The sequence below is a fragment of the Camarhynchus parvulus genome, chromosome 1, assembly GCF_901933205.1.
Source record: "Camarhynchus parvulus chromosome 1, STF_HiC, whole genome shotgun sequence".
Taxonomy (NCBI): Eukaryota; Metazoa; Chordata; class Aves; order Passeriformes; family Thraupidae; genus Camarhynchus; species Camarhynchus parvulus.
In genome coordinates, this window is record NC_044571.1 from 91,622,977 (window position 1) to 91,644,730 (window position 21,754).

Genomic DNA, 21,754 nt, shown 5'->3' on the forward strand with positions numbered 1-21,754 from the left:
GTGACAGTAAGGTGTGTAACCATGTTTGCTGTGAGCCACCACATGCCTCTCCATCAGAAGACAATCATGCCCTGGAATGGGAAAATTGCCTCTCTCCCCTCTCAAGCCACGCAGTTTCATGTGCTTGCAGATGGCCACAGCCCATCCCTGATTTCTTTTTCATGCTCTGTTCAATCATCTCCACAGCTCACCCACGGAGTATCGGCCTGATTGCAGGAGCGGTGGCCACAGGTGCCGTTGTGCTCGTTGTTTGCATTGTGTTGGTGGCTGTAGCACTGTTCTACTGGAAAAATAAACACAAAGAAGAAGAAGAGGAGGAAATTCCCAATGAGATAAGGTAAGGGTCAGGGAAAGCTGGTGATGGGGGACCTCCAAGCAAAAGCTGTAGCTGACAGGAGTGAAATTGGAAACCTCATTTTTGTTAATCCTGGGTGTGTTCCCCCAGGTCAGATGTCCATATATATCCAGAAAATGGAGGGAGAAAATGAAAAATGGTAACAATACATTTTCTTTTCAGTATTGCCTTTAATGTCTTTAATCCTTCTGCCAGCAAGAGGGATGGGACTTCATGTTGTTAGCTCTGTAGGAAAGTGATGTGGTGGGAATTCTGACCCATAATGCCAGATAGTGCTATCACTGCAAGCAGTGATAGCTAAAAAGTTTTGGAGATACAGCTGTGATATTCTCCAGTCACAGAGGTTACAGTCACAGCTATCACTGTCTGGCACTGCCTGACTTTCTTTGAGCATGGGTCATTTGCCTCAGTGGCAAATTTGGCACCGGGAGCACACAGGACCTACACATAGCTAGGTCCTGCAGAGAGGGATGAGCGAACAGGCCAAGGAGCACTGCTGATTCACATTGGTGCTGTCCTTCTCCTTGGATCGATGACCCCAGCACGGTAGTTAGGGGTGGGGGTGTTGGACAAGTGGGCCAGTGTCCTCCATATGCCCTCACACCTTCTTCTTCCCAGAGAGGATGAACTGCCACCCAAATGCTCCTCTGCCGCAAAGACGTTCCACGCTGATGCGTCCTCATCAGAGAACGACACCCTCACCTCCTCCAACACCTACAACAGCCGCTACTGGAACGACCCCAAAGCCAACCACGCCACAGACTCCTTCACCCGCTTCAGCAACAGCAACGATGCTCACCAGCCCCCCTTCTCCCGCTCGGGGAGCACGAGTGCCCGCCCCGTCTATGCCAACGGCGGCCACCCGTCCCCGGCTCCCCCTAAGACACTGGTGGTGACGGCCAGCACGGCGCCGTCGCCTCAGGAGGTGATCCGGAGCAACGGCTCGGTCAGCAGGAAGCCACGGCTGCCGCACACCCGTTCCTATGCAGTCAGCCAGGCCACGCTGGAGCGCATCGGGGCTGTGCCCGTCATGGTGCCCGCCCAGAGCCGGGCTGGCTCCCTGGTGTAGGACCGTGTGGGCGGCTGGGAGCTGAGCAAGGGGCCTCTCATCCCCGGTGGGGCGAAGAGACCCTACTCCTTCCTGAAAGGCAGCGAGGTGGTGGGGGGGTCACACACTTCCCTCTCCACCTGCCCTCCCCTCTCGAGGCTGCTGCCAGCTGGTGGGACAGCCCTGGCTGAGCCGCTTTCCCCCCAGCTGCTGGAGCTCCTCGTGCCAATGGACACCACAGATGTGCCAAGGCCAGAGGAGCAGGGAGGTCAGGATGTGCTCCCGGGCTGCTGGGCCCCAGCTGGGACATGCACTCGGGCCTGACCCTGGGGAGAACTTTTGTTTTTATTTCCTGTTGGTTTTGTTGGGGACTGATTCCATCCATTTGGGTCTTTCAGGGAGGTTGGGGAGATATATATATATATATTATTTTTTTTCCATTATTGTTGCTGTTTTGTTTCCAAGAGGATGATGACCTGTGTTGGGGCAGGGAAGGCTGCACAGCCCCAGCTTCCCATGGCCCTGGCTCCACTGTTGGATTAGGGAGTACTGTGCACTGGGGCTGGGTGTGGGGAAGCATGGAACAGGCTGGAAGGGCGAGATGAAGGCACAGCCACCAGCCCAGGCAAGGGGATGGTTGGATGAGGGCGTGGGCCAGGAAGCATTTGTCTTTATTTTTTGCAGTTCTTCCCCCCACCTCAGCACACACAGACACACACAGGCACACACACACACAGACACAAGCAGATCCTCAGACTGGGTGTTTCTCCTGCACTAGGTTGGAGTGCCACCAGAGCCCTGTTTATAGCTGTGGAGGATGCAGCCGTCTGAGCATCTTTCCCTGAGACACTCGGTGCAGGGCAAGGCTGCACCGCTGCTGCTGCTGCTGTTGCTGCTGCTGCTGCTCTAGGGCTTGGATCTCTTTTTTTCCTTTTCTTGGGGTGTTGCTGGGGTTATTCAGGAGGCAGAAAGGAGCAGGGTGGTGTGGTGGAGCACCAGGCAGTTTCATGAGGCATCTGTTGCTCCTGGGCTGCTCTGATTTGGGGCAAGTGACTTCAAACCCCCCAACTTTGAGGCTTGCATGGTGGATTTTATTCATCAGGCTATGCAGGGCTGGGCAGCATGGCAGGGCTTGGAGCCTTCACAGAGAGGCATCAGAGTTTTCATTCCTGCTCTCCCACGTGCACAGACATGTTAGCAGGATTTGTTTCCTGCATTAGAATGCAGAGGCTTAATGAAAGCCCACACACTATCTCTCTGCCTCCCCCACTTCCCTCAGCATCCTGGGACTGGGTACTGGTGGCATCTGCCAGTGGCCCTGCCATCTCCTTGCAGCCTGGCAGGTGGTTGTGGCTGGCACCTCTACTTTTTTCTATTGCAACTAAATAGCCTTAATCAAAGCCAAGAGTTGAACCTCTGAAGGAACCTGATGCCATTTGGAGGGCTGGACTGAGGGCTGGGGTTTCCTCTCCTAGAGAGCACTGGTTCAAAGAGGCCATGCCTGGATAGGTGTTTTGGCCCTCCTGCATAACACCAAGCCTTGCACAGGCAAAGGCAGCAATCACCTCAAAAAGCACCAGAGCCCTCCCAGGTCTGCTCTTGGAAAAGCAATGTGGGGAGTCACAGGTGACTTCCATAGTTCTCACATTGGAAAAGGGTCTGTTTAAGCCAACAGACTCTTCCTCCTCCCCACTTTCCTTGTCCCGGCACGGCTTTACTTTCCCTAGCAGTGCACAAACCTTGGGCAGGGCCTTCTACCTGAGCAGTACAAATGCAAGCACAGACTCTGAGGAAGAGGAGGGAGAGGTGAGAGCTGGGTTCCCATGTGGACACACTGGCTTTTTGGGGGACTGGAAGCTCCCAAGCAGCACTAGGTTTGAAGATTGGCTGAGATTTTGTGCCTTCTTTTCTTAAAAAAAAAAAAAAAATGAAAGAAAAAAGATAAAAAATCCAAAATCCCTTCTTTCCCCCTCTACAGCACTGCATCCAGAATGTGTGCAAAACCCCCGGGTGGTTCCTCTGTGTGTGCACACATTTCACTGGTGCAGTCCTGTTTCCTGCCTGTCTGCTCACTTTGCTGCTGGGTGGTAGGATTGATGGGGGAAGAAGAGTGGCTTTAGAAACCCTAATGGGGGAAGAAAAAAACCCAAAACAATCAAAGAAAAGCCCAGACACATTCTCTCTGCTTTTGTAACAACCCCTGTGTGACATTTACAGGAACACTGCCCTCAGCAGGCACCCTCCTCTACTGGGAAAGCTCTTCTGGTTCCTACCCTCCATAAGACTGTTTGCTCCTCTTTCTTTGTTCTTTCTAATTGTATAAAATTCAATAAAATTTTATTCATATAAAAAAAGGACTTCTGCCTGCCTGCTGCTGCTTTTTTCTTCCTCCTACCTAATTCTGTAGCGACAATGACTTTGGCCATTAGTACTTACCCTTGATGTGACTGGCAGTAGGCAGTGACCACACAACCGAGAGCTGAATGTTACTAGGCCAGCCTATTTGGTAGTGAGCTCTGGTACTAGAGCCTTGTTTTTCTCATTCATAATAGTCTGACACATTGCCCTTGAATGTACAATTTCCCAGGCTTGCAAGGTCGCTACTTCTCTAGACAAAGGTGAGTTTTATTTTCTGTCTTTTGGCAGGGGAGACCCTATGCTGCTTTGAGGGATGTGGGAAAATGTTTTTTATAATTGCTAAATTTTGCTCTTGTATTGGTTTTCCAATCAAAACCATGGCATGTTTATCCCAGATTCAAAATCTAAGGCAGTCACTGATTTTCTTGGGCATTTGAATAAGTTTGATGGGGGAAAATATTAGGAAATTAACAGAAGAGCTGATCCCCATAGAGCATGTGAAGTTTCAGTGTCTGAGCATTCACACTCTCACAGCATTAGGGGACTGCAAAGAATACACTTCATAGTCTGTGTCAACAGCTGCTACCAGAAGGTTATTATTAGGGCAACTTGATGTTTTTCCAGGGATTTTGCATTTTTCTCTCCATGTTTCATTTTCCCTATTCCTTCTCTAAAATCTCACAGATATTCTGAGAGTGATTATTAAAACCAGAAACCTGCAGACCCAACAGCAGTGGTAACTCAGCCCTGCTGCACATGCATCATGTTCTCATTCCCGGGTATTTTTCAAAACCTACTTCCAAATGCTCTTGCAAATGTGTTTTCAGCTATAGACCTTACTGTAAATAAGACAGCTGCATTGCCATTTTCATGAAGTTGTCATAGGAATCTTAATGTTTCCATTTGTCACCTTTTGACTGTGCAATCTTGATGTGACATTAATAGCATCTTTACATTTTATTCCCATGATAGCCCTGTCAGTATTCTGCTATACTATCCATCCCTTGCCCCTGGTTTGCTCCTTACATCATTCTTCTGCATGTCTTGTTGATCCAGAGCAGGATTTCCTAGGATGTAGGATGGTTTACTAGGTTTGTGCAGCACCTGGAATGCTGCAGTTTTAACCTGTAAATTGTGCCTAGTGAGGTGTTGCTGCAATACAAAATAACTAAAGAAAACAATACCAGTTAGATAACTTGATAGTGCTCCAGAGTTTCAATTTATCACTAAAAATCAAACAGAGGTTCAAGCTATTGCAGCAGTAAATGAGTCAACATTGAAATGGTTGAGTTTGCTGACAGCCTTCAGTTCCAGATGCGCCATAAGGATTGTCCATCACATGCCATGGATGTTACTTTAAATGATGGTACCTATGGCTATGTCACCTTCTACCAAAGAATTCAGAGAGGAACTTGTTCTGAAACAAGGATTAACTGTACTTTTGAGTGCTGAGACAGAAATAACCATGAGAGGATGCTTCACACTTTAGAAGTGGATATCTTTTTAGAGGCTGGTGTAGATGAGAGCTCAGTTAAAAATATTTGGGAAAACTGGTCTGCAGACTGCCAGAAGTTTTTTTTTTAACTTACACAGCTTTTGGACTCATATCTGCTGATTCATCTGAACTAAAAAAATTAAAATTACTCAGATGCATGCACTTCAACACACTCTTGCTGAAACACAGATGAGTTTCCAGCGGAAACCAGTCAAACAGATGGTATCCTGTCCAAAACTGCCTGGTTTCCCTATGAGGATGGGGGATGCTCAGGACACCAGTCTTTCTTGCATCATGGTTTAGGCCCTCATTAAGAAGACATCAAATCAGGGTAGCCTCAGATGACACCCAGGAGGTAACTGGGTGATTGATGATACTGGGCAGAGGAAATCAAACAGATATTTTAATATTGGAGAAATGTTCATGATTATCATGGTTTCATAAAGTACATTGGTAAGCTCTTGCAGGTTACTGGATTCTTCTTGAAAGCAATATTTGGCATCCCAGCCTCATTCACTTCAGGCATGCAAGTGTCTCTCTGTGTCTGCACTCTAACCTGGATCTTCCCAGCCATGGCACCAGGTTTGTGAGCAGGTGGATGAATCTGTGCATGTGTCTGCCAGCACCAGGTGAACCCAAAATGGTTCAGCAGATTCTCTTATGATGGTCTTGAACATTTCTAGCTCGTGGAAGACTGAGGAAGTACATGCCTTTCACAAGTTCACTTCTGAGCAATCCCAAGTGCGCTCACGTTAACTCATGGCCTCTGTTTAACAGAGGTCTGGAGCAGAGCTGTTGTCAGATTTCTCCATGACTGAGTTGCCTCTCTTTCTGTGCTTTTTCCAAGGGCTGCTGGCTATCCTGCCTGCAGCTTGTTTTCCTGATGCCAGCAAAGCAGTGTTCACCCACAATGCCCTTGTTACAGGTCTGCTCTTGCCATGAGAAAGGCAAGAGGTGCTGGTGAGGATCAGGAATATGGGTGTTGAGAGAGGGAATGCAGTGCCACTGAGCTCACTGAGCCATGTCTCTTCTCAGCTGGGGAGTAGATTGACATCAGGGACAAAGCAAGCCCCGAAAGCAGGGAGAGTGAAATGCTGTGGCTCTTTTTCTTCACATTGCTTTCCTCCGTGTCTGCCTCTGTGCATTGCACGTGCCTGGAGGATGTTACTGAGAATTACCAGGTCTGTGACCTAAGCAAGGGAGGGCACATGCAAGGCATTTCCTGAGCCTTGGCACTAGCTCAGAGCTCTTGTTGGCTGGTGGACAGCACAGAGAAAGGTTTTCTTAGGTCACCTACACAGCCATGGAGGGGGAGAGGGAGACAATATGTGGCAAGAGCTTTGATCACGTGAATGCTGTTTTTTAGCAAGGAGAAACTTGGTAGTCTTGGGACTTCCTGACTCTAGAGCTCTGGCATATTTTCTTTGATGTGTTTCCATGGACAACAACATCTGAAAAAGCCCTCTTCCTTTCCCTGTAGTAGAGAGCACTGCTGATGTGCAGCAATGGGGCAGTGCGCATGGCTGAGGATCAGACTCCTCACTAAGCCTTCTAATGCCATTTTCTGCTTGTTGTTTGTTCCTGATTTCCTTCTTCCTCCCACTTCCTCTGTAACATGTTTGAATGAGAAAGTGGGTTGGCAGGAAATTTAATCTATCCATGTAAAAACAAGCAAAAAACCCCCAACCCCAGAAAACAAATAGCAGTAAAGAAGAGAGATTAAGACACAGCTTGCGTGGTTGGCTGGCAAGTGATGCTTAGCAGTGGATGTAGCCTGGGTCAGGTCCTGGATTTGGACTTATTAAATCATACTTGGGAAGGGATGATGACTTGCTTCCAGTCGATATGCTTTAATGGGAAAACTGATGTGGTACATGCTCAAAGAGAAACATTGGCTCAGGGACTGGATACAGTAAAGCCCAGAGGCTCTGTATTTTCTTGCTTTTATTTAAACCCACTATGTTTGGTAGAGTCTGCCTTCCTGGATGCTATCAATATCTGCAGAATTTCTCTCAGGTAGCTAATTTTTCTTGAATGATCACAAGACCCTTTGGCAAACAATCACCAGGTTGTTGTCCATGTGGACATTTCAGACAGGGAAAAGGCGTGAGATCTGGGTTGCAGCAGCATTCTTTAAATTGTGGCAGTTTCTGAGGCTGCAGAATAGCCCTGAGACTTTTTTTAGTGCTTGGCATCACTGGTACAGCCTTTCCATCTGGGATCCTCTCCTCTCTTCTTAGATTGAGGCTTGTGGCACATTTGCCCCTGTTCTCCACATGAAGGACCAAAGGCAGCAGGGGCTAGAATTAGCTCCATTGAAAATCCAGTGTGACTTTAGATTCTCAAAATTAAGATTGTTAGGGATAGAAGCTATTACAGAAATGTGCCATGGACAGAAAGCAGCTCTTTTGGCTGTGGTTTTCTGCTGGGATTAATTTGTATAAAATCAAAGACTAACTTTTGGTGACACAAACGACAGTATTAGGTGCACGGGCACACAGGTCTCCCACCAGCTCTCTCCAGGGGGCACAGCTCAGTGGCTGCAGACCGCAGTCTGGTCCTGCTATCTGCGAACACAGTCTCCACAGTTTAGTTTGCCCATCTTCCTGGTGTGTGAATGCATCCTCCACTTGCTCATCCACGCTCGGGGACACGGCAGGAGGTCGAAGCACGACAGTAAAGGGTGAGAACGCCCCGTGCTTCTGCTCAACCCAGTTATCCAGAGCAGACATCCCGTTTGTTTCCCGGGATAACCTGTTGCGTAGCTCCCAAATCGCGGTGGCTTTCGCCGCTCCTGCCGTCGTTCCACCAGTTGCACACTGGCCAGGGAAAGTTGGTTACTTCTGGGAAAGCAGGCGGGGAGCTTCGGGGCGATGTCCGCAGAGCGGCTGCACGTTCTAATTCCCTCACTGCCGCCGGATTTGGGTCACAAAGATCCCCTTTTTTGGTGGCTCTACGCTGACATCCTCTGGAAGGATGCAGAACTTCAGCCACTCCCGTTCGCTGCTGAGTTTGCCTGCCCATGGCTGTACCTCCTTCCAGCTCCCGGGTTGGCTTTCCCCCCGTGATCCTGCAAAGAATAAAGTGCTCTGCCTCGTGAGTATGAACACCTCTTCCCTTTTTCTCCTGCGACAGTCTCCCAGGATATGCTCTCACTACTGCGGTATCTGCTATGCTGTGATGAAGAGGCTTGAGTACTTTGTGTCCCAGGAGCAAATGGTGTTGAGCATAGCCTGCCTTTGGCTTCCCAGCTCCTGCTCTTGTTGTGATGGTCTGTGGCTCAAAGGCACGGGGAATGGGCTGGTGCTGGGGCAGTGCCAGGGAACAGATGGGGCACAGCGTCAAGAGCTGCTGCCCCCACATTTAACTGCATACGCCAGTGCAACTGGCTTCTTAGAGGCTCACAGCTGGCTTAAACTTGTCCTGCTGCCCTGCTGAGGCTGAGAGGAGCTGCCTGGCTGACTTTTATAGCTCCTCCACACTGGGACAATGCTTCAGAGCTCAGGAGAGAGGCCAGTGGAAAAACCACTGCAAACTAACTTTCATGTGCCTGCCAGCCAGCTCTGGGGATTCAAGGATTTACCGACCTTGTGAAACCAGCAACCATATCCCTGCTCATTAATGGGCCCAGATTAGTTGCAACAGCAAGGACATGCAGAGTTTGGGGTCAGATATGTGAGCAAAGTACTTGCTCATGCAAGTCCGCCGAGGCTTTGGTTCAGAAGGCAAGGTGATTACATGTAAACCTCCCAAGTTTGATTTTCTTTTCAGCTACGTGTTGATGGAAAGAAGGAAACATGACCCTAATAGATTTTGGATGTGACTAAGACTCCAAAGTGTTTTGCTTTACAAAGAGCCACCTCTAGCCCCAGGCAGTGGACTCCTGGGATATTAGAAATCAAAACTTTCTTCCAGACCTGTGTTTACTAAAGATGGTGTATGAAATAGTCCAAACCACACTTGAAAGTTTATCTACTCAACAAATAGTGTTTTCCTTGAAACAAGGCTCATAATCAGGATTTCCATGTCATGCCCTCCTTTCTATTCTTGTCGGTCAAATCAAGAGCATTCAGCCCATGGGGCTTTTCTGGTAGTCTTTCAGCTGAGTTTAATATAAATATTGTGCCCCCATCTGTCCCCAGCACACGCCAGACCCACAGGATGTCTGACCTTTCCTTCAAGTGACATGGAGTTCCGTGTCCACTGGCTGGGAGGGAGCTGCAGCTCCTGACGGCTCTGTCATATTTTTAAGCACAGAGTTCAAGGTCTGCATAAAAATTGATCAAATCAGTCTCTGCCTGTTTTAAATTGGTTCTTTTTGGCCACAAAGGATTCTTGGACTGTAGATTTGTGTTTTCTTTCCTTTTCCAAACGTTTTTGGAAGTTATCAGTGAGTGTCTATCTTCTAAATATAATGGCCATACATCTTTTGCATTGTATTTCAGTTCTCATAAACAGAAGTCTCAGCACTAGACTTGTGTTATTCAGAACAAAGCCATTGCTTGTTAGGGTGAAGCACAGAGGAAAGGGAGTACACCTCACGAATGCAATTGCTACACAAGGTATTTGTGGGAGAGAACAGTTGTGAAGTTGTTTAAAACATGGTCACCATGATTCTTCCCAATGTATTAATTTCTTTCATATCCTTTTCACTGTTCATTTAAAGCTTTTGGTGGATTTTCTGCTGCTAAGCCGTACTTAATAAGCAGGAAGAGTATTCCTTTTCATACTAACAGATTACCTTTAACACTCACTGCTGCTGTTGAAGTCAATGCCATTCCACTGGGAATCACTCCACGCCTACATTTCCTCCTGTCTTTATCAACAATAAGATCAGGGAAAAAATGATATGGTCATGTGACTTGGAGAAGCAAAAAGAAGCCTCCACCTGAGAGTGTCACACAATGAAATGGAGCTGTTAAACTGATTGAGTTAACCTGGGGCAAAGCCCAGTGTGCGTATGAGCGTGCATTTGGGGCTGAGAGCAGGGTAGGTCACTTTAGGGGAAATGAATGAAGGCAGCATTCAGTTAACTTGCAGCAAGGGTATTCACCCACAGTAGCACCCCAGTGTATGGAACACTGGTTTGCAGGCCAGGTGGTACTGAAGCCATAAAACACCTTCATATAGTTAAGCCAAGTTATATTCACCAGCCAGTCACATCTCAGCCACTAGGGAGTTAAATTCAAACTCCTTTTTCAAGCTTAAATATAACTGTTCTTTAAATAATTCTTTACTTTGTAGGTATGTGATTTATATCCTTTAAGGGAAGGAAATTACTCAAGAGGATAGAAAAAATAGTACATTAAATGAAGACAAATACATCGGGTGCTCGTGATCCAGCAAACGTGCTGCTGGGGTTCTAGTCAGATCTGGGTTTCACTCTCAGCTTGCCTTTGCCTCGCTGCATTGCCTGAGGTAAGTAGGAATGCAGGCACCCAACCTGGGGGGCCACAGCTGGATGCCTGGAGTGCATGTCAGAGGCAGACCTGCTGGTTAATCTGGATGTAGGAGCCTGAGAGTGAAAATATTAGCTGTAGTCTTGCTGAGACTTTTGTTCCCCAGCTGGAAAATGAGTATAATCATAAGGAGCAGGATTGAGAATGACTTATAAAAAAACCTTCCATATAATCTACACACACATGCCGGTGTGCATGTGCACACACAACCCCCCAAGGTCTGACCTAAGAGGTCCAACTATATTTGATCCCCTGCTGAAGGATGGTAAGCTTACTCTTGAAGATCTCTGCTCAGAGAGTCCACAGTCTTAGTAGGCACAAGGATAAAAGGGAATGCTTCCAATATTGGTTTTGACTGACTGCCTCATAAGAGTTTTATATATGAACAATAATCTACATATTTCTTCATATGCACATTGCCAGCTCCCAGTGTAACTTTGCCAGATACTGCAGAGAGGATATGCTAGGAATACACAGAACTCTGTATTTTTCATTGATTTGCACTCAGAGACTAGGATTTTCTTTAATCCTAACCTGCATTTTCAAGGAACTGCCCAGTTAATTCACCTCCTCTGTTGGCATTGCAGCTCTTCAAAGAAGATGACCAGCCACATTCAAATTTGCTCTTGGGAGATGGGAGAAAGGATTTACTTCAGTTTTAGTGACCTTTGCATATCTGGTGGCTTCATCCAAGTGGACAGGAAAGCTGAGGTGGGGTGAGGGGGCTGGTTTTATTTAGCACCAAGCAAACTCAGTCCCAAGGGTGTTCCCTGAGCACAGGAGAGCTGTGTAGTATCTCCACAGGCAGGGCTGGGGTTAGGGTATGCCTGGCCAGCACTCTTATCACTCTCAGGTACGGCTCTGGGCCCCCAGCTAACTCCAGAGCCCTCCTCAAGCCTGAATGGAAAGACAAACTTGCTTTGCTAATTGGAGAAAAAGAGTAAGTTATGGTTTTCATTAAAAAATTATAGGTTTCTGGTGCTCCCTGTAGAAAATAGAGAGCATTGGCTCTCTGTTGCATGTTTGGCTCTCTCATGTTGCATGACCTTGAAAGAGTGACCATCCAATGGTTTTGGGGAGCAGCAGCTGGGTTTTAAGACTTGCACTGCTACCAGAAGGAGCACTGCTGCTCTTTGGAGTGGCACAAATCTCAGTCTTCTCTGTAAACAGGTGTCAGGACTTTGTCAGTGCTGCTCTGGTGGTTCAGCTTTCTTTCAGGATACAAGGTAGAAGCATCAGCTCTGTTTCCTGGGCTGCTCCTGACAGTGGCTGCAGCACTAAGAGATTCCCACCATGTTGGTTATTTGCAGTCATGGAGTGTGCTCAGGGTGAGCTGTGAAAGCAGCTGCTGGGAGCCTTCACAGTGAATACAGTGACAGCCACAGCACAGGCAGGGGCAGCTGCATCTGTCTCAGTGCTGTCCCTCCTCATATTCCCAAGACAGCTGTCTTTTCAAGCCATATCCCAAAGGCACAGTGTCCTACTTCCTCAGCCTCCCGCTCCCAGACCTAGGCCTCTCTGGTTTTCTCCATCTCTTCCTCTCTTCCACCCCTTTATCCTCTCTTGGTGTTTGCCTCAGAGAGACCTTTTGTTCCCCACCTCAGTTTTGCCTCTCCTACTGCTGAAAAGTGTGTTCCCTCTCTGTGGAGTCTATTCCTTCTCTTCCAATCCTTCTCTCTTTTCCCTCTCTCCTACCACCTTTAGTCCTGCCCACATGGCTGAAGCCTCTGGTTTAGTTTCCTTTTCCTCACTCTGGCTTTCAGCTCTGTGGATTTTTACTTCCTCTGTTCATCCATCTTCTTTCTCCTACCACTTATCTCCATCTCCCCCAGCTTTCCCAGTTATGTGGTGAGGTCCAGTTAGCCCCTGTGTGAGTCCCTGTAGGAACTCAGGTGATGGCTGGCAAAGGTGGTGAGCGCAGTGATTTCACCAGCACCCAATGACTTTGTTTTGCCATCTCTGCAGAGGGCAGCTTAGTCTTGTCCACACCTCTGTAATTCAATGGTGGTGGCAGCACAGCTGGCAGTGAAGGTGGTGCCTGTGTAACAGGTTTATCCCTTGGGCTTTGCCCTGCCTCCAAGTGCAGGGCTTCTGTGTGAATCACAGCATCACAGAATGATTTGGGTTGAAAGGGATCTCAAAGATCATCTCCTTCCAACTTCTCTGCCTGTGGCAGGGACATCTCCCACTAGACCAGGTTGCTCGAAACCCTATCCAGCCTAGCCTTAAACACTTCCAAGGGCAGCCACAGCTTCTCTGGGCAACCTGTTTTAGTGTCTCACCCCACTCACAGTGAAGAATTTCTTCCTAATATACAATCTAATTCTAATCTCTTTCAGTTTAAAGCCATTCACCCTTGTCCTAGCATGCCATTGTAAGATGTACATCTTACTTGTAGACACCCTTTAGGTACTGGAAGGTTGCTACAAGATCTTGCTGGAACTTTCTCTTCTACAGGATGAACAACCCCAATTTTTTCATCCTGGCTTCACAGGAGAGGTGTTCCAGCCTTCTGATCCTTTTTGTGACCTTTCCCTGTGGACTTGTTCCAGTAGGTGCACATCCTTCCTATGCTGGGGGCCTCAGCGTTTGGCACAGTACTCCAGGTGGGTCTTGCAACAGCAGAGGGGCAGAATCACATCCCTTGACCAAATGCTGATAACAGCCCCTGAAGTCCCAAATGATGAGATCTGCATCCGAATCCACCCCTCCTTAGAGGGATGTACATGAGCTGCAAATAGCCTTCCTGTCACCTGTAATTCATGGAGGATAGTAAATGAAAGAAGCAATGAAAACAGCCGGCCCTGTTCCTGACCTCCCCTAAGGCTTAGCAGGGAGGCCAGACAGGATGTAGAGACTAGCTGGCCTCGTGAGTGGGTACAGGGTGTTTGTGCTAGACAAGGAGTGAGCTGAGTGGGCAGGAGCCGGTGTTTGGAAGAAGTTAGCCATGATACTGTATGGACAGTCTATGCTATGTGGTTACCTGGTGGACAGGGAGCTTTGGTCTCCAAGGCTGCCAAAGTAGCGGCTTCAACTATCAACCCATATCCTTTTTGCAAGGTATTAAAACCAGAGTTTGATGTTCAGCTGCCAGATGGTTTTGGTTTTTTTTTTGGGGGGGGGGGGGGAGGGAAATATATATATATATATTTCCTTGGACAGAAAATAAATCTCAGTGACAGAAAATAAATGGAGGGCACCGAGTTGTCACTTTTAATAGACCGTGAAAATGACGATTTCTCTCTGGGTCACCTCTGCAGCCCCGCAGAGGTTCCCCTGGCCTGGCCGCTGTGACCCTCGGAGCTGAGGGGGACCCGCGGAGAGGAAGAGCTGCGGTCCGGCTGAGCCGCCGCGGTCCCGCAGGGCGCAGGAGCTGCAGCCCGGTCCGGTCCGAGTTCCGGGGATCCCGCAGGGCACAGGAGCCGCAGCCCGGTCCGGTCCGAGTTCCGGGGATCCCGCAGGGCACAGGAGCCGCAGCCCGGTCCGAGTCCCGTGGATCCCGCAGGGCACAGGAGCCGCAGCCCGGTGCGGTCCGAGCCCCGCGGATCCCGCAGGGCGCAGGAGCCGCAGCCCGGTCCGGTCCGGTCCGGTCCGGTGCGGTGCGGTGCGATGCGGTCCGGTGCGGTGCGGTGCGAGCCGCCGGGGCCGCTTGCGGGCCGGGACCGTCGGGGGGCAGCAGCGCCCAGCGCTTGGCAGCGGCGCCCCCGGAGCTGGCGGGGCCCTCCCGGCTGCAGCTGATCCCCGCGGCCCGGCTGCGCTCCCAGTCCCCATCGCATCGGGCTGTGACGCTTTGACATGAAGCATATGCATCCCATTTCCCTATCCGCCCGGCTATTTGTAAACCTAATTTAAGCGAAATCTCTCCCTGCTCTTATCGTTTCGCATCGCTCCGAAGGAAAGGGTGGGAGGGGGAAATGAATTCAAATGAGAGAGGTGCCAGCAATGCACTTTTTTCCCTTCCCCTTCTAGTACAATAGCTTTGTAATCATTCATTTGCTGCGTAGGAAGGACTTAGCACCCTTGGGTGCAACCTTCATGTCTTTTAGGGCCAATGTCAGAGAGGAAAAATGCTTTAGGTTTCCTGGAAAGGGGTGAAGGAGACTGAGTAGCAGATGTGATTCCAGCTGGGATCCACCACGGTCCTGCTTTGGTAGGGAGAAGGGCCTGCCTTACTGAAGGGCTGTGCTGAGCTGCTCCCGGGCTGGGGTGGCAGCAGGCAGGACACACAGGGAAGCTGTGGGATTTTGAAGAAGTGCACAATTCCTTCCAAGTTATTAAAAAATGTCATGTGTTTCATTTGCAGATTAGTTCAGTTTGTTTGTTTTTGACAATATTCACAGCTATTATCGGGAAGCAGGGGAAGCAGCCTATGGTGTCCCAGCAAGTAAAACCCATGAAATTTGATTAAATTTTACAGTTAGAAAGGTAAAATATTTTACCTCCATAAATTCCTACCAAAGTAGTTTCAACCAGCTACAGGTTTTTCCCTGTCATTCTTCCCTGCTGAGATGCAGCTTTGCTGTTTAGTTTTTAACATCTGCTCCTGCAATACAAAGGAGGATTTAATTTTCATCCTAGGTGAAGAACTGTTTTTTAAATATATTTTTCCTCTTTGTTTGTTGTTTGTTTCTTATCATGATAAAAGTGGTAGGAACTTTTAAAGATAGAAAAAGGCCATGGCAGTTTTTGCAAGGAGTTTAGAGCTTGCTCTTCTGAAGGATGCCAGAAGACTGACAGTAAGAAGAATGAGAGGGCACATTTCATGTGTGCCTTTGTAGTTTTCTATTCAGTAATGTCAGTGTGTTTGGAGGAGCAGAGAAATGCTCGCAGGTGTCTGAGAGGAGACCTTGGAAAGGCAAACCTCTCATCGAAGGAGAGACTTGTAGAATGGCCGAAACAACTTTGCAGAAGGGATAAGGAAACCGACTTTGGTCACAGGAGCCTTTTAGAAGAGGCAAGAGACTACTCAAGAGGCTTCAGCAAAGCTGCTCCTAGAAAGATGAGTGAAGACACAGGTGCAGACAAGTGGGTGGAAGATGGGTTGTCAAGGGAAGGGCAAAATGTGTCAGATGGACTGCAGAGGGGAAAGAGAACTGGTGAAGAATGTTTTTGGAGGTGTTCTGAGCATAAGGATGAGAGAGAGGATAATGGCAACAGCATCTTGTAAACACTGAGGCTCAATGTGTTTCATGGTCAAAGCTCAAGGTAACACAGGTCCAGAGATGGGTTTGTTAACTTCTATGCATTCTGAGGGGTCTGCATCATGCAATGAATGCAAACACCTTTCCAGTGGCAGCTTGGAGATGTGTATAGCTATTACTCAGCCTGTAGTAGACCTCCTTTGAAACTGACTGGCAAAAAAGAAAGATGGTAAAAATTTGGTATGACATTTCCATGCAATATTGTCACAGCCAATGTGTGCTTTTCCTGGGAAGGAGCATAAATATTTTTCATCATAAAAAGAAAAAAATTAAGTTCTGGCATGTGTTTATTAGGTTGGGCTGGTTTTTTATTTTTCCTCTTTCTCCCCATCAGCTTGTTTTATTTCTTCTAGCTTTGAGTTTCTTAACATAAAGTCAACATTTTCTCCATCTGGGGACATTTGCTATCCTCTCCTAGCTGTCAACATATCTCAGCTGAGAAGGTCTCTAGATTTTCTTCTCCACTGTGAAGATGGCTACCTGGAGCAATTCAAACCTTAGAAATGAGAAAAGAAGCCTTACCATTAGCATTGTTGTATCAGCCTGTGAAATCTCAGCACACCAGTGGTACTGGGAGGCACACGTAGCCCCAGTTGTTGTCTGCCCGAGGTTTTAAGGGTCTTGCTGCCCTGCTGATGAGGAAGCAGGGCCAGCAGGGGCAGCTGGGTGGCTCTTTGGAGCCCCTGTGTGAGGAGCAGTGGGTTTGACAGCACTGGCAGCACCCTGCAGCGCAGTGATTTGATGAGAGGAGCATCTGCTGAAGACAGATAACAGGACAGGAGAATCCTGCAGCCTTGCTGAATGGCAACTCAATCTTCAAGCTAGTGTTTGCAACACAGTGTGTTCTACTCCATCTGCTTTCTTCTCCAGAGAGGTGAAGGGTGCTTATGGACACCCTGGAAACATTCTGTATGGATTGACCCACTGGAAGGCTGTTTGGCAAGAGGAAGCTGCGTCTGGCTGCAGCTCAGAACTCACCCATGTTACTTCATTGTGAGAATGCTAAGTATGAAGTAATTATCCATCTTTCTTGGGGAACAGTAGAACACAGGGAGATGCTGCACTGTAGCCATTTTCCTAGTTGTGTCTGATGGTCGCCCTCCAGGAAGGAGTCAGGACAGCAGTTCTGATCCTTCACAACTGTCCAGTGGAGTATGCCCATCCTGCCTCTATACAGAACAAAATCAACTGGACATCCCTTGATTCCTTTCCCAGTCCATTGTGCTGCTCTGGACACCTTAACCCACGCAGTTAGATTAACTAGGCTGATTCCTCCAAGGGCTGAGGGAACAGAGGGAGAAATTCACTGTGACTATTGGTTCATATTTGAAAGTGAATTTTCATTCAGAACAGAGCCACGTCCACATGACTGCTGCAGCTAAACCAACCAAGCATTGAATTGAGACTATTCAGAACAAACTGTCCATGAATGGCCTGCGGGGCAAAAACTATCTGCAGGAGAAATTCATGGGTAATTTTGACTAATGAATGAATTTGGGAATTTGGCTTGCAGTTTGCAGACAATTCACAAATAGAAAAAAAAATGCCATAAGAAACTTATTGAATAAATGATTTACAGTGAAATATTTGTTCAGCTCTAATCTCTGTTACATGTATAGTTTACGGTGTTAGAAAGCATTTTAGGATTAGCTGTGGGAGCTATATGTCAATGGACAGCCTGTGAAAAAACCCCTTTCTGTTCAGAACAAATACATGAAAAACTGCTAATGTCACCTGCTGCAGAGGGAGCCTGGGAAAGAGCCCATGCTTGGGAAAGGACACTTGGATGCCAGCAGTGTCCCTGGGCTCTTCAGAGGAGAAGTTAAGGCTTGAAATTAGTTGTTCTGCTTATTGCAGTAACTGAGAACAAAAGTGGGGTGGTGACCTATGTGTGGCAGCCATTTGAGAGTCATTTTGCTTCTGCAATGATATTCACTGAGACACTGAGCTGTGATCAATTTTCACCAAGGTTGTAAGAAACATAACTCAAACCCTGTTATTTAACAAGGGTGTTTATATATTAGAGGTACTAAATGTTCATCTGCCTGGAAGTTCTTTGCAGCTAGGTAGAGCATGACTCTGCCTACAATCCATAGCATTTTAATGCTGCTAATGCTAACAAGTCCTGCTGGGAGAAGACTGGCTACACCTTGAATTAATATGCTTTCAGGTCCATGTGGAAATGTTCCTAACTATCCTCTCTGGTGTGCCTCTGGATTGTGTTCCACACTGCATTGCCCCATTTCAAGACCAGCCTTGTCCTTCTGTGCATGGCCTCTCCTCTGCAGGGTCCCTTTGGCTGGGACCTATCCATATCTCCAAATGCTTGCCAGCAGCCCTGAGAACCTCTTTTCCCTGGTGAATGGTATGGGGTGGGACCAGCTCAGTGCTTCTACATGACACAGGCCACAGGAACTGCTCCACACCCCTCCTTTGCAGCAGCAGGAACTGGCTTCACTTTGGCAAAGCTGGAAGTGGAGCTGACTTCTGAAACTCATCTGACAGTGGAAATAAGGTAACTCAGAAAATGCTGGTCCAGGACAAAACTGAAAATGTTTTTATTTCGTGTTGGAAATCCTGGACAGCACTTCTGTGTGCCCTTTCAAGTAGTGTGATGACCAGCTGTTTGTCAAGTCCATCCTGCTTTTTTCCCCCAAGTGCACTGAAGGCTTCTAAACTGAGTCTGGCTGTGGGGAGATACACCATGCACTAAGCCATCGTATGAAGGGAAGCTATACAAGCAGCTTGCATGGGATTCCATTGGAAATTAATAATAAGTTTGGTGTGGCATTTCATGACAAGTGTATTCAGGGAATAAACCTCATCCAATGGATGTGAGTTTGAGCTGCTCCTGTGTTTCTCACAATATTATCAAAGATGGATCTCACCCTTCTTTCTCTTACAATCACTGGCCATAGTTGCTCCATATCCCACTTCTGTTACTGTTCCCTGCTTGTTCTTCCATCCCTTCGTCCACCCCCTGTGGCTCAGTTGCTGTATCTCCTCCCTGGGCTGCTCCAGATACTGGCTTCAGGCAGGCATTAACTAATCCAGAATGTTCCATAGCAGACTTGTTTAGGGTAGCAGTAGAAATAGAAGCACAGACAGTGAGAGACAAATGAACATTGGCTCATACTCTTGTTCTTCTTTGCTTTTAGTAATGTTGACATTTCAGGAAATAAATGGCTCAGATTTGACTGTGAAGACATTTCCAAATGCATGGAGGTTTTAAAGCATTTGACTTTAGAACAATTACTGTTAAAGTCTATTAATTTTGTGGCATGATTCAGATGTCAAAAATAGAGAACTCACAGCAATGATAGTACTCTATTTTTGTACAAACAATGCATAGCAAAGCAACTTTCCTGGAAGTGCCCATCTTGCAAACACTTCTTTTCAAATTCTGATTCATCAAGAGGAATAGGAACTGGAGGGAACTATCCTGAAGCCATACTGGAGAATTCTCAAGTTAAGAATGATCTTAATAACATTGTTCTCTGTTTTTACGGCTCACTTTCATTATTGCAAATCAGTGTTTCTAAGTGAATGTCTTCTGTTATCCTTAAATCTTACCTGGTGATAAAGCAAATTTCTGAATAATAGGACACGCATTCAGACACTGGAACCTTTTTGGGCTGCTTTGTCTTTATTTAAGCTCAGGCTGGCAAACCCTTGTTTCATCTGCTGTCCTGTGTGTGGCACTGTAAAGTCGTGAGGAAATCCACCCTCTACTGCAAGGAGCAGGGCCTTGGCAAGCCCTCACAGTACAGGCTCCTGCATTGTGAGCAGACAAGAATTGCTATGCTCCTCTTTTGGGAAGGGACAAAGGAGCAATAGAAGAGAAATCAAGAGAAAGCAATGCACTGAAAACATGATGCAGACTGAGGACCTGTAGAAATGCAGTGAACCCAAAGACCCATTCACTGAAGTGTGGGCAGGGTTTCTTTCAGTTTTGTTTTTCCCTAGTACTACCCTTAAAGAAAGCAGGACCGTGGACAGAGAGTCCAGAGGGCAGTATTTTAATCAGTGTTCTGACAAATATGAACTATGGAAAAATGTTGAGTGAATTTGGGTTAATTAGCCTGCAGAGAAGAAAGCTGAAGGGGGAAGGTGATAGCAGTCTATTAAAGGCTTCTACAAGGAAAAAAGGCAAGAAACTGTTATTCTCATCCATTGTGGATAGGACAAGAAATAATGGGCTTAAATTGCAGCAAGGGAGATTCAGGCTAGAAATAAAATGGCCATGGCAGTGAAAACCCAAAATTATTGCCTGTGGAGTGTGAAGATTCCATTACTGAAAAGCTTTTTAGGAGCAGATTAGGTGGGCTTTTGCCATGCATGGTTTGGTTCTAGTTCATCTTACCTCATGGAAAGATAAGGTAGGTGGTGTCCTGAGGTTCCTCCATGCCCTTCTACTGTGTGGTTCCAGATGTGCCTGGAATTCAGTCAGCTCCATACATGGGTTGGAGAACTGGTGGCAAAGGCAAGAAGATAATCCTCTCACAATAAGGACACTGATTCTGTGCTCCCTTGTGCTGTGCTGTGTTCTCAAATGCCTGTTGAAAACACACTCAGGTGGGTTCCCTTCCAGTGCTGGTGGGACATAGGTATTAAGGGGAGGGCTGGAATCATGGACAGTTGAAACAACAAGTGTCCTCTGCAGCAAGAGATGTCCTGTCACATTTATTTTCACGAAGAGATAGGGTTGGTTCAAAATAGTTGGTCAAACTAAGCTGTTAAACTCATGCTCATGCTTCAAATGTTTTTCAGATTTTTTTCTCTAAACCTTCTTTGTCCTGATCCCTGTTACAGTTTTAGTAATTCCTGAAAGTCCTTTTCCCCGTGCTGGTTTATGCTGTTCCTGATCTTTCTCCTTTTAATCCCAGGGGAATTAACCAACAAGTCCATCTGAAAGCCGCAGTTCCTCCTCCTCTTTCACCCTCCCTCTGTTCTTTCAGCCTGCCCTACAGAGACCCCACTGTCCTCAACGCTGTCAAATCCTGACAAAACCAAACAGAATAAATACTCTTTGGTTGCTGTGCATTTATGCCCCAGTCGCTGCCTTTCCCCTCAGAGGAGGAGGGCTGGGCATCTCTGACTGTTTCTTTGACCATAGGGTGACACCATCTCTGTCAATTCATGATGCTCAGAAAATGTTCACTTTCTGCTCCTTCCCAACCCCCAAGGTCTCTCCTGTGCTGTCCCAGATGTTATGCAAAATACAGCAGGCATTTATCACACCAGGCATGTTTAGATGATTTATAAGGCAGTACCACCTGCCCTTCAGTCTCCCAGAAACATGTGCTGCTGACATTCTACAAGGAAATGCTTGTTCCTCCACTCTGAAGGGCTGGTGACAGGCTCTGGAAACCAGGTGGGCTGGCTTTCTTGTACTCCAAGGAAGAATCCTGGAAGAGGGAAGGAGGACAGCAGGTAGTTTGCTGAAGCTACAGCAGCCCAGCCCCTGTGCACGATGCTCCTGAAATCATGAGCCTTGATTTCCAGGCCTCCTCACACTGAGGCACAATCCCACACACTTTCCTGGCTGCTGCTGGCCCAGCCTTCTGGCATGGCCCCCTGCCTGGGGTGAGTTTCCTTTGATACCTGTGTGCTGAGGTGTTCTTGCTGGCAGGACCTGACACCTTGTTTTTGCCACCTGAATGGTTAGCAATGACTTGTACTTAAAGCTAAGCCAGCTCCTTCAGCCTGAAGTGGGGATGGGATTGCTTTCAGGAGCAGGCATTGCTTTCATCTCAGGCAGCAGACATGGCCAAGCAACAATGTCTTCTTGGCTGCAGCTGGAAGAGGACATGGCATCCAGCCCTGATATTTGTGACT

The 21,754-nt window shown here is 47.4% G+C and overlaps 1 protein-coding gene across 3 annotated transcripts in view; it reads left to right on the forward strand.

The window, feature by feature from the left end:
* The window catches only part of IGSF11 (immunoglobulin superfamily member 11), a 103,633-nt gene extending 99,873 nt beyond the window's left edge, over positions 1–3,760 (forward strand). For all 3 annotated transcript variants that reach the window (XM_030960680.1, XM_030960688.1, XM_030960696.1), the window contains 2 exons: positions 187–337; positions 974–3,760. In XM_030960680.1, the coding sequence (XP_030816540.1) occupies positions 187–337; positions 974–1,424 (602 nt within the window). In that variant the 3' untranslated portion in view covers positions 1,425–3,760. The remainder of the gene's footprint in view (positions 1–186; positions 338–973) is intronic.
* Positions 3,761–21,754: the final 17,994 nt, after the last annotated feature.